Source organism: Ammospiza nelsoni, chromosome 1 (genome assembly GCF_027579445.1).
Source record: "Ammospiza nelsoni isolate bAmmNel1 chromosome 1, bAmmNel1.pri, whole genome shotgun sequence".
Lineage (NCBI taxonomy): Eukaryota > Metazoa > Chordata > Aves > Passeriformes > Passerellidae > Ammospiza > Ammospiza nelsoni.
This window is the reverse complement of record NC_080633.1, coordinates 62771801-62789925: the sequence shown is the minus strand read 5'-3', so window position 1 is coordinate 62789925 and position 18125 is coordinate 62771801. Positions and strand designations below refer to the sequence as shown.

The 18125-nt window shown below is 39.2% G+C and overlaps 1 protein-coding gene across 1 annotated transcript in view; it reads left to right on the top strand.

Annotated features, from left to right (window-relative positions):
* E2F3 (E2F transcription factor 3) overlaps positions 1 to 17052 on the top strand; it is a 41748-nt gene extending 24696 nt beyond the window's left edge. The window contains exons 2-7 of the mRNA XM_059487439.1: positions 5515 to 5626; positions 8042 to 8261; positions 8842 to 9002; positions 11465 to 11577; positions 13903 to 14041; positions 14746 to 17052. Of these exons, the coding sequence (XP_059343422.1) occupies positions 5515 to 5626; positions 8042 to 8261; positions 8842 to 9002; positions 11465 to 11577; positions 13903 to 14041; positions 14746 to 15011 (1011 nt within the window). The 3' untranslated portion in view covers positions 15012 to 17052. The remainder of the gene's footprint in view (positions 1 to 5514; positions 5627 to 8041; positions 8262 to 8841; positions 9003 to 11464; positions 11578 to 13902; positions 14042 to 14745) is intronic.
* The last annotated feature ends 1073 nt before the right edge of the window (positions 17053 to 18125 follow it).

The following is an 18125-nucleotide window of genomic DNA, read 5'->3' as shown; positions in this document are numbered from 1 at the left end:
TCTGAAGCTTCTCTTGCATCTTTTTGCTGACCTGGGGTGTTTCTTTGCTTGTGAGCTGACAGCAGAGCTGAGCCCCTTCCCTACTGAGAGCTCCTCTGCTTTCCTCTCTGTGCCTCTCCCTGTTTTCCAGTCTTCCCAAATGTTTGCCGTGCCCTCAGCTGGGTGCAGCCCTCTGGCAGACACTCACAGCTCTCCACATACCTGGGTTTGTTCATGTGAGTGTGTTCTGAATGCTCAGCCTGTATCCCTTCATTCATTGGAGACGTTTCCTTAGTGTATGAATATTTCTCTGCATTCACCCCAAGGTGTCTTTTTTCCTTTACTTCCTCTCCTGTATTCCTTCCTCATCAAGCTCTAGTCTAATTTACCCTTTCATGTAATATATTTGCTTTCTTCTCTGCAGCTCCTGACCTCTGGAACAGCTTTCTAGAGTTCATGCCTCCAGAACCTCAGCTTTTAAATTGTATTTTTTAGTGACTGCTTAATTTAGAAAATGTAGAAGAAAGCCTGTGCAAAGTGTGTGGGGATTGGTAGACAACCTATGCTATGGATTCCTTGCTGCGGTCAAAATTTATCTGTGCTCGCTGGAAAGGCTTGCATCCCCTCCCCAGTAATATCAGCCTTGTGGTAAAATACAGAAAAGCTGCCATTTTATCTGCCCCTAGCAATTGTAATATCTTCTAGAGACTACGCCAGGCTTAGTCATTGTCCCTTGCTCAACTTGCCCATCTTACTGCTAGCTCTGAGACACCCACAGCTGAGGCCTAAGACACATTTCTCTGCTTGCTGCTTAATTCACTGTCAGCTATCACTTAATGCAAACAATTTATTCCTTACCATGCTTGGTTGTTTCCAGTCTTCCTGTTTTTCCACCCCAGTCGACCATAAAGTAGAGTTTCTTTTCAGCTCCTCATCCCATGGTTTTTTTGGAATAAGTTTTTATCTTCTGTCCCCATCTCAGCAGGCTTTGTCCCAGGTTACTTTTGTTCTCATTCTGAGATCAACTTTTGTCCTTTTGTATTTAAATCAGACTGCTGCTCCTCAAACACACCTTGAATGCTTGATAGGGGAGCAGGGGATGTTGGTAGGTCTCAGCACCTCCATGAAGATGGGATGTGCAGAGCCTGGGAGGTCCAAGAGCTGTGACGGGAGTTTGAAGTGGAATTTGGTGCTTCACACTTGTAATGAAAATGTACTGACTGCGCTTCGCCAAAGGACTTTGAATTTAGAGTTTTGGGGTAGTAGAATATGCCCAGCTCATTCCATTATGTTCTTGCTGAAGCCTAATGGGTGCAGCAATATTTCAGACAAAATATTTTCAGAAGGTAGCACAGGTAATGTAATTTTTCTTGGGTCTGTCTCTTGCAAACAGTGCAACTAACTTGCATCCAGTAAACAAGCTGAGACACACATCTAGCAGGACCAATTCTAGTGTGCATACTTTGGCAAAGTTATTCTCTGTGATTTTATCACTGGAAAGAATTAAAAAGTGTTTTACTGCTTCTTCCCTCAAACTTACAAATATAATTCTCAGTGTAACTGAGGCTTTGGTTGGATGTGATTCAGTCCTCAAAAACTGATGTCTGCCCCACCTGGGCACTTGCTCTATCTTGACAAAACCCTGTGCTGGCTCTCACCTGATGCTTAGCCTTTACTTGTCTGTTACAAGGTACACTCTGAAATTTTTTCTTTATATCTAATTGCTGCCAGTTTCTTTCCCCAAGAGCTGAAGTTGATTGCTGTGTGACATGACAGTGAAGCTGCTCAAATGTCAGTCTGATGCTCCAAGGGGCATGGGTGGGTGTCACACTGCTTCTCCTCAGCAGCTCTCAGTGCAGGCTCATCAGCCACCCAGGAGAAAAATCATTTCTGTTTTGGAGTAGGACTAAGTTACTGCTGGTGGGGACCTCTTGAGCAAGCTTTCTGGGGGGACTGATGAGGACATATCAATCAGGTGCTGCCTGCACCAGGAGAGCAGTGATGGAGGGAGGATGCAGAAGAGGTGGTGTCAGCAACCTGATAGACTCAAGTAGCCATGAACTCAAACCAGCCCATTGAAGGGATTGGGCTATAATTTCCCATTTGCACCTTTTCCACCCCTTTTGTCAATTAATTAATACTACACTTGCTCCTTTTCTTCTCTTCTATAAGCATAACCAGCCTCCAAGCTCCTCTTGAAAGTTAATCCATGAGACTGAGTACTGTAAAGTGAATTGCATCAGGTCCTCTGTGCTTGAAAATACTTAGCTTATCCTGGGAGTTTGTAAACTATTTTCCTCTAGAGACAAGTGTTCTTAGGAAAGACATTCTTGTGTGTTTGCCTCTGATGTGGATTGTGGTAGCTATCTAGGTTTCTTTAAAAAAAAAAAAAAAAAGGATTGAAGCTAAAAGGGCAAACCTACACAGGACTCAAGGTGCCACCAGTTTTTAGTGGTCTGCACTGAACAGTGGGTCTGTAGTTGTATCTGTGTCAGGGATTGCTCATAGTGTTGGAAGAGAAACTTGAATTAAAGCAGTTGATGCCACAATTTTTACATCTGGACCAAGGGGTTGGGTAGGTATCTGGTTTAGCTTAATGGGATGCTTGCTTTCCTGTTACTTTTGTGTCTCTTGCTGGAAAGTATCAGTTTGTGGTTTACCTGTCTCATAGTTCCTTTTATTTTATGCTCCTTTCACTGTCTCCCTGAAGAATCTGACTTCCCATTTCTTGCACTCAGGTTTCATGTCACTGAGAAATTTTTAGTCCCTTTGCTTTCTATCTGTTCCTGTCATTTGGGAAGCTTTGTGCTGGTGTCCTTTGGCTTGTTACAGCTTAGGAGGTCCCTCTTACCATGTCAGATGGTTGTGGATTGATCAAGTAATGTAATAAGGACAAATAGTATTAATTTGTATAAATAGTGTAAATAGTGAATATAGTGCTGTAAGAAAAATAAGTGACTCAAATCAAGATTTTTTTTTAAGAGGCTCAGTGATTCTGCTGATCACAGATCTTGAGATTTCTGAAGAGAAGCCAGATATCAGAAGGCACTATGAATAATTTTGGAGATGGGAGAGAAACTGTGAGTCACCAAGGATCTCTAGTGCAAACAAAACAGCACTAGGAAATCTTCAGTCTGTAATTCATGAAAGAAGAAATTGAGAGAATACACCACTTCAGTCCTGCATCTTATCAGTTATGAAGTTTGTAAAACAGGAAGGGGAAGCGAGGACTTGCTGAGTGACGTGTAACATCTGGCCAGAAATTAAACATTCCTCAAATTGCCTGTCAGTAATCAGGATCTTTTAGACTCCACTAAAATATTTTGCTCTATATATCTCTCAGGTTTGCTGTATGCTTTGTAAACTAAAAAGCATCTGTCTTGTAGATAGCTGTCATGTGGTATTTTTTTCACTAGCCCTACAGTGTCTGTAGGTGCATTGAGCCTGACAAGAGTGTGGCGTTTGTGCCAGCCCCAGCAGATGCAGGCAGGCTTTTGCTGCTCTGCAGCCAAAGGATGCTGTCTACATTCTCTCAGATTATTTGAAGTTCACAGGAAAATACTTATATAAGTCTTTAACCACAAAAGTAGAGGCAAAATACTGTTGTTTTTGTCTTGCAGACAAGTTGAGACAAAAAGTTTTGATGTATAATCCAAACCTAAGTTTCTCTTCTGATGGAGAGAGCTGCAAATCTCTGGATTTTATGTCTTAAGCATTGCCCCTCCTTCTCACACCTGGTTTTGAGATTCTCTTTTATCTTTAATTGTATTCCTTTGGCCTAGTCTTCCCACGCCCTGAATTGTTCCCTTTTTACCCCTCCTTCCTTTGCTGTTACAGTTCTCAGGGTGGAAAAACACTTGCATAAAAAAGTGTGAAATGTATTTCTCTCTGTGGAATAGCTGTAATCTTAATTTAATCCAATTACATTGGCTAAACATATTAGCTGGATGCTTTTGTTAACACTTGACCTTTTGGGAATCTGTGTCCTTGGATTACAGAGCTGAACAGAGCAGAGGTGTTTAATGCTATTGGAAGGTGCCACCAGTGGTCTGCTGGGAGTGTGGTGCCTGTGTTGGTTAGAAGGATGCAGTTCAGATTTGCCCTGTTGCCCCAGTGAATTTTATGCCCCTTCACACAAAATGTGGAGAAGAGTGGCTTGAGTGCTCTACATGTGCTGTTACACCATGGGCTTGTGTGAGTTTCATGTGCTTTAACTTGCCTTTTAATAAGTCTGAGGTTTGCAAGCAGAGTCCAACAGAAAGATATTATTTAGCTATCCATAAATAAATGCATATAAATGACTTTATTTAGAGCCTTCTGTTGGTCACAGATGCAAAGTAAAGTGCATAAGTCAAATCCACAAAACAGAAATACCTGTCTACAACTCCAAAGCAGAACGTATTGTTTTGTCTTGGTTCAGTGAGGAGCAAGACATTATCCAGCCCCGTAGGGTGAATCTTAAAAAACAAGCAAATAATGTACTCTGAATTGCTCTACCTAACTGAATAAACTACATTCTTCAGGAACAGTTATTTGTCTAAACTTGATTAGACATAAAAGTTCTTTTCCCTGTGTCTTCCAGGTAATGTGCTTTCTATTGTTAGGATAACGAGTATCCCCAGATTTAATTTCAGTAACCTGAGTGGCAGGGAAGGGTATAGAATTGTTTCCAAAGATAGTATATTGTGTTTCTGTCTAGGAACAGAATTCATATTGGTGGTGGTTTTCAATGCAGTTTGTCTGTGTGCTGCAAAGTTTAATGGTTTCATTCACTATTTTTGTTATTCAAGATGTGTTTCCTTTGAGCTGAATGCAACATTTAGCAGATTTTCAGGCCTTGTCTAATACTACTTTTGCTCCACCTTACTTTAATTTAGGCAGCACATGTGCTAGTTAATGTTAAATAAATGTAGTGGTTGTGCTTTCAATGAGGACAAGTTTTTGAGAGGCAGAGGAGAAGACTTGTCCAATGCTGCCCTTGGTGTCATGTCATGTAGGAAGTTCATAGTAGTGGAAATTATTGGTCCCCTCAAAGCCATCTTCTCAGACAGTGAAGGGAAAAATATAACTTGCACTAGCACTACTTTTGCAGAAACTTAGATGGATATAACAAGTTTTTCAAAGGAAATGTAGCTTTATGGATTCATACATGTGGATGCTTGAGAGGCTGTCTTTGTTTTTCTTAAATGAAATGTTCACAGCTCAAGTGGGGGCTGAAATCTTTCATACCTATTCAAGAAAGTCCAGACTAGACTGAAATATACTGTGAAATGGTCACTCAGCTTTTCAAATCTAAAACAATTGCTGAATTTTCAAATAAAAACCTCATCGACCTAGCTTTTGAGGGATATATTTAAGTCTGCTTTAAGATTCCAGTAAATATTTGGATTCCATTGTGATGCATATGGGCTATGAACCTGTACTGATACCTTGGTGTGAAAAGTTCACCTCTCTCTGCCTTTCCTGTAGTCCCAATAGTGTTTGATAAAATGAAATATACTTCTTAACAATGCATTAATTATTTTTTTTTAACAGGCAAAACGAAGGCTGGAGCTAGGAGAAAGTGGCCACCAATATCTTGCAGAAGGACTAAAGACTCCAAAGGGGAAAGGAAGAGCTGCAACAAGAAGTCCAGATAGTCCAAAAAGTAAGGGAGCTGGTAACATGCTGTCATCAGTCTGCCTTACCTAGCTTAGGGTGTGTTTATTGCTCTCCTCACCTAGATGTGCATGCAACAAACTCAGCCCCGCAGCTGGGCAGTGGAGAGTAGGTTTGCAGCATGGAGGGGTTGCTGCAGAGCTGCTAAGAGGCTGCAGAGGCTCCTGGCTGCCACGTGCTGGGCAGCCTGCATTCTCTCTGCCCAGGGCCTCCCCTTCAGCCAAGGCTGTGATGCTGGGGTGCTTGGAGAGGTGGATGCTGAGGAATGAAGGTGCCTGATGGGATGGATTGCACAGTTGTTAGGCAAGGCTCATCAGGCCTGCCTCCTCCTTGGCTGCTGTAGTTACAGCAGCTGCCTGCCAGGGCTTCTTTCCCTGGGCAGGGATTTGCAAAGAATGCGAGCTGTGCCTCAGCAGCACTGCATGAAAAATGCTCTTTGTGGCATCTGAGCTGCCTTCTGTCCCTGCATGGCACTCTGGATACTGCCACTGCCTAGTTGCTCTGAGTACTGATTTTTGCACATCTGCATTGCCTTGGGCAGTGGGCTTCTTGCAACAGAAGCTGGGGGCTGTGGCCCTGCTGTCCTGTTTGGGGGTTTCAGCAGGAGACTTAGGGAGCCAGATGAGGCAAGGAGAGGACTGGGGCAGCAGTGGTAGTGATGTCAGAGCAAGACATGCCAAAGGGCCTTCCTCACCGGTCTGTTGGTTTCTATTGAGGCAGATAGGAAAAGTAAAAGTAGTTAAAGATAGAAACTTAAAGCATAGGAGTTAAACAACCACAGTTGATTTAATTAAACTAAATTTCATTAAGCTATATGAAGCCTATTTTAAATTGAAGTGGATTCTTGCAGAAATTCAGTACTGTTTGGTGCACAGGATGCTGCTGCAGCATTGATAGACCTGTACAAAGAATTTGGTGTGGGATGAAGAGCACAAGCCATTTTAGGTGGGACTCCTGCCACTTCTTGCCATTATTGCTGTGATCCTCTTACACTTTTCTAAGCCCCAAACAAAACCCAGTCAAACCAACCACCCTTGCTCTAAATCCACAAGGTTGTGTAAGTGATGAGAATGAGATTTAGATGAGATGTTGGGAAGAAGTTCTTTCCTCACAGGGTGGTGAGGCACTGGCACAGGTTGCCCACAGAAGCTGTGGGTGCCTCATCCCTGGAAGTGTTTTAAGGCCAGGCTGGATGGGGCTCTGAGCAATCTGGTCTAGTGGGAGGTGTCCCTATCCATGGCAGGGAGGGTCGAACTAGATGATCTCTAAGTTCTGCTTCCAACCCAAGCCTTTCTATGAATATTCTTCCATTTCCTAGAGCAGACAAGTCCTGGGTCTACCCAAAGACATACAGCTAGCTGGTTCTCTTTGCAAAGATGCAATGTCTTGATTTTCACTGAAAAGCCATTGTATTCTTCAAAATATTTCAGGGTAATCTAAAGGTTCACTCTTCAGTGGGATTTTCAGTTTTGACTGACTTCTGCAGTTTAATGTAAGGCATGACTCTTGAAAACATGAAAAAGACCACCAAAATCAGCCCAAGTTCCACCCTGCATTATAGTGGAAGCAAATGAAGGGTTTGAGATGTACCAGCCCAGCAGACTTGTAATAATGGCTGGCTCATTTCCCTTGACAGAGAGGCCTTGAACATTTAGAATTAGGCATCATTCTGATCCAAGTATTTAAACTCTTAAAAGCCCATCTGTGAAGTATATAGATGCAGCATTTGTGCATGGAAACCATGAATTGGTCCAAGCCATTTGCTGACTTCTAATTTAGAAGCTGTGGATACTCTGTCCCAGTTTGAGCATTGCTTGGTTATGAAGCAATGATGATTATAAATTGTTATTTTATATCAATCTCCTCTAATTCACTTGAGTTTTCTCAAGCTGTGGAGTCTTACACTGACGGAATCTGTCATTGTGTTCACCCACTGAAGTACACCTAAGTCCTGCTTAATTGCATATGAAGCACTTATCTCACATGAGGGGAAAATCAAACCCTGATGAAAGCTGGCTATCAAACTGATGAAGGAGAGTCACAGGGGATTTTTTGGGTTTGCTGCCAGGATAAATAGATACTAAAAATACTATTATGAATTCACATAGTAAAAGCCTAAGCAGAATATTTCCATATGTATCTATCAGACTGCTGGAAATATTTGCATTTTAAAAAATGTATATATTTGCTCATGTACCTGTGACTTTTGGAAAAGTACATCTTGAAATACAAATACATAGTGGTAAGTAAGTGTCTTAATGCAAGGTATGAGAGATTTCTCCAGTAAAAATGAAAGAAGTAACTGTAATATATGTAATACATGTAATTTCATTTTTGGTTGCTGCTTTTGGAACCAAAATGAGAAAAAACCTGATTTAACTTTCTTTTTCCTTTTCCTTCCAAGCTCCAAAATCTCCTTCAGAAAAGACTCGGTATGATACATCCCTTGGCCTTCTTACAAAGAAGTTCATTCAGTTGCTGAGCCAGTCTCCTGATGGGGTCCTAGATTTGAACAGAGCAGCAGAGGTCCTCAAGGTGCAAAAAAGGAGGATTTACGATATCACCAATGTACTGGAAGGCATCCATCTCATTAAGAAAAAATCCAAAAACAACATTCAGTGGATGTAAGTATTCATTATCCTTCTCCATCCCTGCTGGCTGTTTTCACTATCACAGGGCCGCAGTGTTTTCATTCTCCCACCTTTCATTCTAACACTTTGCTCCAAGCAATTATCCAAAATGCCTTCCAACAGGATAAAGTCCTATTTTTCTGTTAAGAAAAGTTTATAAAAAGCATTTTTCAGGGAAATTAGAAACCAGCACTTTGTTTGAAAACTGGCTTAATTAATTTACTTGTGCCTGTGGAGTAGGTTTTAGGTATGTGTCTCTACCTACTGCCTTCTATGGTAAAAAAGTAAAAAAATAAAAAGTAAAGCAAGTAAAACAGTTAGGCTGTGGTTAGAAACAAGATTTTGGAAGTAGCTGGAAATATTCAACTCTTTCATCTTGGTGGCAGTTCCAGAATGTGTTGTTGTGATAAAAAGATGCTTTTTCTGGAAAGCATCGTTTATGTTGACTTGCTAGGGATGGGTTTAGGGAGAAAGGACGAAGAACTTCATCTGCAGTGTAAAACTCTGTCTCTCCCCTTTACCATGGTGTAGGGTCAGCTTTTACAGAATTCTTCCTTCCTTCTGTGTGTTGCAGGGGCTGCAGCCTGTCCGAGGACGGCGGGATGCTGGCGCAGCGCCAGGGCCTCACCAAGGAGGTGACAGAACTGACTCAGGAAGAGAAGAAACTGGATGAGCTAATCCAAAGCTGCACCCTGGACCTCAAGCTGCTAACAGAGGACTCAGAGAATCAGAGATATCCTTTTTCCCAAAACCTCGAAGGTGCTCAGCCTCCTTGCTGTGCCCTGTAATACTAGGAGACTTCCTCTGTGTGATGTCATTGAAAGAAAGCATCAGAAGCTTCTAGAAGTTGAAAAGGTTTTAATGTGGTTTGATGTAAAAGCTGCTTAAGCAGCTTGAACCTGCAGTGCTTCTGGAATGTGAAAAGGAAAAACCAGAAAAGGTGATACATGAAGGAGACTGTTGACATTTGTGTTCACCTATGGCAGAACCAAGAACCTTTACTGATTAATGAGTGAGGATATCCAATAGCCCTGTGTTTTTTTCAAGTCTAGAGCAAACCACAGTTTTATGTGTTTAGAAATTATAAAGGCATAAAGAGAGAGTCTGATCAGGTAACAGTCTTGTTTAGTCATTACTTTTTAAAATTTATTTCACTTTAAACTTTAAATATAAATTAAAGGCACAGAGAGGAAAAAAAAGTTGGGATTTGGTTTAGTATGAAACTTGCAACCAAGTTTCAGATTCTTCTGGTTGGAGAATCTATAATAAAATATAGATAAAACTTCTATGAGCTCTCAGAATACCTTAGGCTGAATTATTTAATGTAACAATTGCAAAAGGTTCATATGACTTATTTTGGTTGTTAATGCTCTTCATAATTAACCAGTTGTCATTTTCCTTGGATTTCCCAACTATTAGCAACACAAGAAAGCATTTTATCAAATGCTGATGTGAAAACTTATTACTATATATAATAAGTAGTGTTCAAATAGCATCTAATAAAGTGGATTTATTCTCTGTTCTGAAGGACAGGAAGTAACTATGGGAGTACCAGTAAAAAGAACTTGAACTATGTGAGCGTTGACTTTTGACTGAATTTCACAGACATTTTGACGTAACCAAAGATCACCAAGTGGAATGGGGAGTAGGATCAGTACTGTCTTTAGCTAAGAGACATAAGCATGACATATCCATGAGGAGACATAAGCAAGACAAAGCTGAACATGACAGTTCTGAATTTTTGTAGCACTGAATCCTGTGGGGATGAACTCTGCCTTTGCAAACCTTACTTAACGAGTGGCAAAAGCCTTGATAAAGGCCATTTGGGTGAAAGATGATGGCCTGTCACTTTGCCTCTTGACTTGTTTGATCCAAGATAGATGCAGTGTGTACTGGAGCTTGGGCAGTCTGTCTTGCTATACTGCTCTGTAACAGCACACACTCACACCACCCGAAATTATATATAATAAGTCAGGCTTTTTATTCCCCTGGCATAAATGTCATGCCAGGTAACAGATGACAAAACTAAAGAGCTGGAGCTGTATGCATGTGATCATGGCCATTTCACAGTTCTTTTCAGAGCCAAAAGCACTTAAACATCTCAGTTACATGGATCAGTATGTGAGGCTTCCCCATGTAGTAACACCCAAAACACTGACATTTTGACAAATACTTGTTGAATGGCAAAAGATTCATATTTATGCTGTGCTTATGCAGAAATTGACATTCTGCACTCTAGAGGTTTAAAGTTGCTGCTTAAACAGGCTTTAAAAATAATTTTTTATTATATAAATTAATATATAAATATATGAATGTTGCATAAATGTTTGTATATTTGTATAAATATATAGCTTCTATGTATTATATATTTATGTTTGCAAAGCCCCTCAAATTTAAACTGAAATTAGGATTTTTGTCATCCTGGAGAAGAGAAGACTCCAGGGAGACCCTATAGCACTTTCTGGTACCTAAAAGGAGCCTATGGGAGATCTGGAAATAGATTTTTTAATAAAGACATTGTTGTGAAATGGCTTTAAACTAAAAGAAGGTGGGTTTGGATGAAATATTAGACAGAAATTCTTTACTGTGAGGTTGGTGGGACATTGGCACAGGTTGCCAAGGGTAGCTGTGGATGCCCCATCCCTGGAATTGCTCCAGGCCTGGCTGGATGGGGGTCTGAGCAACCTGGTTTATTGAAAGGTGTCTCTGCCCATGACAGAGGGATTGGAAACAAATGGTCTTTTAAGATCCTTTCCAGCCCAAACCATTCTATGATTCTATGACGCTGTGTATGCACTTCTATAGCATGCATCTATAAATTTTCTATACACTTTTCCAGTGATTTTCAGCTCTCTGCATGTTGATAGCAAGTGCATAAAAATTTGTTTCATGGAGTCTGTGAGTAGTTTCAGGTTGTTGAACCTGAGCTTCTGTAGTTTCCCCCATATAGAGGAGGAGAGGAGCACTCAGCACAGAGAATGCTTTTGTTCCCTGAGTGGTGGCCCCAGCTGTGACATCAAAGGGAAGTTCTCACAGGGCTGCACAATGGCAATCACAGTGTAGAGAACAGAAAACCTTGGGTTAAGAGCTTTGTTGAAAATTGAGAAAATGGAAAAATAATTGAAAGACTTCTGCCTTTTCTAATAGTGTGAGTGTGTTGTAACCTGGGATGGAAAATTCCTTAACACTGATTACATTAGCTTACGTGACGTACCAAGATATTAGAAAAATTAGTGGCCTTAAAGACCAAACTGTTATAGTTGTGAAAGCTCCTCCAGAAACAAGACTTGAAGTGCCTGACCCAGTGGAGGTAAGGAGAATCTGGCATTTCCTGCCTGGTTATATATAATTTTTCTGCAGATGCAGCGTCTCCTGAGTCTTACTGTGATATGTGCCCAGGTACACAGTCCTATATTCTTACACATTTTAGGAATGTTTCTGTAGAAAAGGAAGGGGAAACTTTAAACATCAATTCACACAGAACAATTGTTATTTGTTCCTTTTCACTCACTTTCAGATTTCTTCAGAGTAATCCACACTATTTACAGATATTTTCTTTTGCTATGCTTTACATAAAGAGAAACTCTCCCTTGACAATTGAAATTTCCTTGGTTTGTAACGATGTCAAGTCTTTCACAAGAAATTCAGCTTTCTTATCTTAGTTAAAAAGTTAATGGATAACTCAATGCCTTAAGCATCTTGACAACACATATAACTGGTATCCTAATTTATTGAAACATGTTTTCATGTAGGAATTTATTTTCTCAAGTATTACAGGTATTGTAGAAATTTGTGTTTTACTCCTAGAACACATTCTTGCCTTTCCTTCTTTCATCATCATCATCATCTTTGCTTCATTGGCACTTATTTATTTTAATTCTCACTTAGGAAGACAGACCCAAGTATGTTGGGCAAATGAGAAAAATTGGCAGGAATGGCTTGGTTAGAGATTCAAAAAATGTACCTAATTTCTTCACTCAAGGAGCAAGTAGAGATGGGGCTAACCCCACAAACACTGCAAATGTTTTGTTCATAGCTATGCGTTAATCTTTCATCCCTGCACCAGGCCAAGTGAGCTCAGCCATACCTGCTGCCCTGTGGGCAGGATCAGACTCTGGATTCCCTGTCACTTTTTTTTCCTAAGATTATTCTGCACTTGCTCAGACCCATTTTGGTTTCCATCCTTCTTTTTTTCTTTTCTTTGCCTTTGTCCTTACTTTCCCCTTTGAACCTTGTTGCAGGTTCTGGCAGGAAGAATAAATCATTTTGTTGCAATGAGAAAAGGATATCTTTTATCAGTATTCATAAATATATACTGTTATTTTGTTTGCTTTCCTGTTTCTTTCCCCTGGGCATTTTGCTTTGATTTTTAATTCAGTGAAATCAGGCAGGCAGAGAGATGCACACGATCATTAAAATTAGTGCTTAGACCTCCCTTATCCTCTATGCCCACCTTATTTAATTTTCAGCTTCAGGCAGTAAAGTCCTATTTCTTTCTGTCACATGCTATTACATTCCAGTGTTCATTTTTTTGTATACCTCAGTCACTCAATAGTACCTTCCTTCTTCAACTCCTGCTCTTTACATCTCCTTTTTCTCCAGTTATCTGCAGCATTGCCCTAAGTACTCCTAACTGTTTTCTCTTCCCTGGCAAACCCCCATTCATTTGCTGTTCTCTGTGTTTGTAAATGCTGTCTGTTATGTTACATAACTGTCAGAACCCAAATAATAAGAGGAACATTTTGTCAAAGGGCACAAAAGGGAAATATTTTAAACAAGTCTGCAAAGAGGTACCTAATGCCTATATTTGTGCTTTTTAGAAAACTATTGATGCAATTCAGCAGCAGCAGGTTTGTTTATAACCAGAGTAATTTATGGTTTTCCATCATAACACAAAGAGCAGCTTTGCAGGTTTTCTGTGCCCGGATCATGTTGGTTTATTGCCTCAGTGTGTGAAAGTTAAGAAAAGTGTAACTTCTTGCAACAAATTAGCAGTTCCTATTCAAAACCACCATCAAAATCACTGCCTTGGGGGGGAAGAAGAACTTAAATAAGTAGTTTGGGTGAAGAAAACAGCATCGGGTTTGGAGTTTTTATGTTCTTTGGAAATATTGCCTGATAAATAGGTGAACTTACATACAGGTGTCTGAGTTCAGTTGAGTAGGTGCTGAAGGCCCTTGGGAAAGTGGGAAAGATGTTTTGGCATCTTTTTAAAGTAGAAACATTTATACAAATACATCAAATAATATTGTTATGAATAATAATAAAGCCTGTGACTTGCATCCCACAGTTCCATTCCATTCCATCAGAATGCTCCAGGCTACTGTGGTTATAAGAAAATGTTTGGAGTTTAATCCTTTATGCCTCCTTTCTTATGATATGACACACAAAAATGGTGGGATTTTGACATTTGTGCATGACAGCGGAAAAAGTTTTTATGTTCTAGTCTGCAAGATACATCAGCCAAACCTTTCACATCTTGAAAAAAAAAAAAAAAAGCTTGGTGTTCTTTTAAGGTTCTTTTGATTAGTAACACTATACTCAAACACTCACAACCCAGTAAGAATTTACTCAGAATCATCACTATTCTGTTGTGTTCATTGGTGTAACACAATTCTGATGTTTGTTTTGTTAGCAGAGTGCATTGATACATTTATCTAGTACTCAAGGACCTATTGAAGTTTATCTGTGCCCAGAGGAAAATGATGCCCTCAGTCCAATGAAAACCTATAGTCAGGACCACAATGGAAATATTTCCAAAACCATTTCCAAAGGTAAAATTATTTCTTTGCATTACTGATGGCCTTTCTTCAAGCTCACATTAAAGGTTTCAGTTTGAACTTTGGATTTCCAGCTCTTTTTCTTTGGCTTTATTTTTCTAAGAAGTGGAAAGCTAAGGTATCGATTTTTCACTATGTATTTCTGGTTGATGTAGTCAGAAATAAGTTTTCATTTGCATCATTTCTTTAAAGTAAGTTTTCTGTTTGCATATCATATGTAACCAAAGTGTACATAATACTGAAGAAAGAGACAATGTTGTTCCTTTTAAGTTTTCAAATAAGACAGTAGCAGTAAAGATCCATCTCAACACAAGAGGCAGAAATCTCTGTGTATGGGTGTATGTGAAGCTACATTGCTTCACTGATTACATCTGGTACCTAGAAAATTCTTGGTTTTGACTATTAACTCCATGAAAAAATGGGTGTCTTCACTGTGTTTGATTTATTTCCCCCTGCAGATGTTTAAATCTTGTAAGATAATTTTTTAATAGAAAAGTCAGAGATGATAGCAACATGATCATTTTTGAGAAGCCCATCGAAAACAAGCTAGAAATTATATGGAGGCCATTTTTTTATTGTTGGAATTATGCTTTTTGAAAGGCCCTTTATGCAGTGGTTGCTTTCTTTGATCTCTGTCTGATATTTCTACTGGTATTAAATGTGACAACTTCTATTTTTTTCTCTCCCTCCTGTCACAGAAGTGGCTTCTGCTAACTCAGGACAAGGTGACTGCTCAGTAAATATGGCAACAATCTCTCCATTGGCTTCTCCAGCCAACCTTCTACAGCAGACCGAGGACCAAATTCCCTCAAACTTTGAAGGACCATTTGTGAATTTGCTGCCTCCTCTGCTTCAGGAAGATTATTTGCTGAGCCTTGGGGATGAAGAAGGCATCAGTGACCTCTTTGATGCTTATGATTTAGAGAAACTTCCTTCACTGATGGATGAATTTATATACAGCTGATTGTCTTAAGTGCTGTCCATATCTAAACTATGTTTTTAATGGAATCAAAAAAACCTGCCGTCATTCAGAGTTGTCCTCTACTTACCATAAAAATAGCATTATTAAATAAACTAGGCTCCTGAACAGTGCTGATATTTTAATTGAATCCTCCCTGTAACACCATAAGAAACAAGGGAAGGCTTTTACAGCAGAGCCTTCTCCCTGCCCCCGAGCTCCAGTGCCTTGCGAGTCAGCGGGTGCAAGCAGGTGACCGTGGATGTTTTGTCCTCACACTCCCCCAGTCTCTGCTTCCCGTGACAAGTGGGCTTACGGAGAAGGGCTCCGTGAACTGGTTTAGTCCTAAATCACCATTTTGTAATAGTATTTCAGGTCGTGCCTTCTGCAGAGAATGCATGTCTTTGGAGTGTCACAACGTGGATTGTGCACGCAGTGAACGTAAATATGAAGTAATGCAAAAGAGTGGAATGGGATTCTTGAGCTACTTGTGGGAATGTTTAAATTGCTGTCATAATGCTCATTTTGAGCTATGTATATGTCTCATTATGAGGTCAAATACTTATGTCCTTAAAAGCTTTTAATGAAAAGAAAATACACTGTAAATGTAGTGTATATTGCAGATATTGAAAAGTATAAAGTTCTGCCACTTCTCGTAGTAATCGCAGATTTTTAAAAACGCTTGTGTGTGTGCGTGTGTGCGTGTGAAAGTAGTTTTTGTTGGTTGTTTTTTTTAAACTAGAACGAAGATGCACAGTTCAATTTTACTGCCCCCAGTGTGCATTAGAACTGGTACAAGGATTTTTGTGGTACTAAGTGGGGCTTCATGTTAAGTGCCTACTAGAGATGCACTGTGGGTTTTTCCCTCTATGGAAAACACTTATGCCAAGCTTTGTTTGTTCAATATATCATATTTATCTCAGTGGGTTAGCTTCCTCTGCTTACAGCTTTTTATAATTCTCTTCGCCAGCAAAATGGAACTAATTTTTTTCCAAAGTACATAACTGTAAGTACCACATCAACTGAATTGCATTTATTTTTTGAAGATCTTTGCTAGTATAGTATAGTACCAATATTTATTTTTTGAACGTCAGAGGAATTCTAAGAAGTCTTAAATAATTTTTTTTTTCTTGAGTGTAAAATATTTTGCCGTGTTCTAGGCTAAATTAATGTAATGTTGATTAGATGATGCCCATATAATCTTTTTGTTTGCATTACTGTTGTGCTTATCTGATATACTCAGAAAATTAGTACTATTTGTACTGTAGTAGAATATTATGTATGCAGGTTTTCTGGTACCATTGAGTTGCTGCTATGAAAGCTCACACACGAAAAGGCAAGAAGTCACAGTACTAATAAGGAAACTGTATGACTGTGTGGGTTTTGGAATATAACAAATGTATAAAGGGCAACACATAAAGAACTGTTAAACAGTGTTAAGTGTGTGTTTATATGTACAAATGTTTGCATAGATCATTCAGCAGTTGTATTTAATTTGATATATGTTCTCAACTCACACTTTAGTTATCTAGCAGTTTTGTACAATAGAATTAATTTGTAAACACTGCCAGAATATTTTCTAGCTGGTTTGTAATTTTTTAAGAGTTTTTTTAGATGTGGATCTGTAAATAAAATTGTAGTATTTAAAGTTTTTGTCTTGTGGAAGAGGAAAGTAAAAGTTGTGTGAGCATGAAGATTTGCGAGACAAAGGGGCACTTTTGCGAGGGAAGAGAAAATGAAGACTAATGCAGACCATCTTTTTTTTGTACAAATTAAACACTTGTCCCAATGTGTGTGGGCAAAATACTAATCTAATTTAGCTTTGCATTGTATGCTAGTTTAAAAAAAAAAAACAAACCTCTGTAAAATACTGTAAAAAAAAAAAAGGAAAAACCAACAAAAAAAGCTTTTATGGTGAGTTTTGTAAATAGATTTACTAAAGGGTGACATGTTCTCTAGCTGTGATCTTACCACTTCAAATGGATGTAATTTGAATAAATTTTGTATGGTAATGAATCAATAAAAATGAAATTTTTTAAAGACTTTAGATTTGTATACAACTATTTAAATTTTTCTTAGTCTTGGTGCCTGTCATACTGTTTTTTGAAACCTGTTACTGTTTTCGTTATTAGTGCAAACACTCATTTGAGAGATAGTTTCAATCCCTTTTTTTATATGATGCCAGCAATTTCAGTGGGTTTTTTTAAACCAGACTGAAACAAAAATAAAAGACACAGCAGGTGATCCAGAGGTTGGGATTATACAAATTTATTTTTATTTATTCCCTCTCCTCTCATATGAATTATGAACAGACTTCTTGCACACTTGATAGAAATGGTGTTATTGTAAGATTAAATAACATTAAAGTACTTGTTGAGAATCTGCTTAACCTGTCCCAATAATTGTCCAGAAGTTTCCTAAAGTAGCTTTGAAAAGAAGTGTTTTTTTGAGTCACTTCCAACAGTCCCTTGCACCAGACCTATATTTATGAACTTGTACTTTTCTAGTATTAGTGCTGCACCTTTTTAGATACATGGCCATCCATCAACTGCAAAAAAAGCAAAAAGAAGATAATAAAATCACAGTAATATGGTTGATTGCTTAAATGTTGTACCTCTGAGCAAGTCACTTGTGTCTTGTTGGCTTCCTGCTCACCAGGAGAAGGCTATTGCTTTTTCTGTGCACCTGTATATATTCAAACATCTGCACACAGCAGTACTGAAAGGAAGATTACTGAAAGGTCCCCTGTATATTCTTAATAAATAATAAAGGAGGGCCAGAAGTCTGAGTTCTGTGATCTCCTTTTGAAGCAGAGGTGGCAATAAATATCTGTTGTACCTCCCTGGCCTGTTCTCAATTTCTCTGTGCTGCAGTTGCCATAAGCACTTTTTTATTTGCATCTAGAATCTGCTTCTGATTACTAGTTTTCATGTTACTTTCCCCTCTCCTTCCTTCTGCTTTCTGTATCTGCTTTGCAAACTTGGGATGTGCTGAGGTGCAGGATAAAAAAATCAGCCAGTTAAAATACTTATTCCTGCTCCTCCAGGCTAGCACGGTGTACCTCAACATTATTCAGTGTACAAGTATCAGTTCCAGGGAGGTTTTATTGGGGCCTGTATG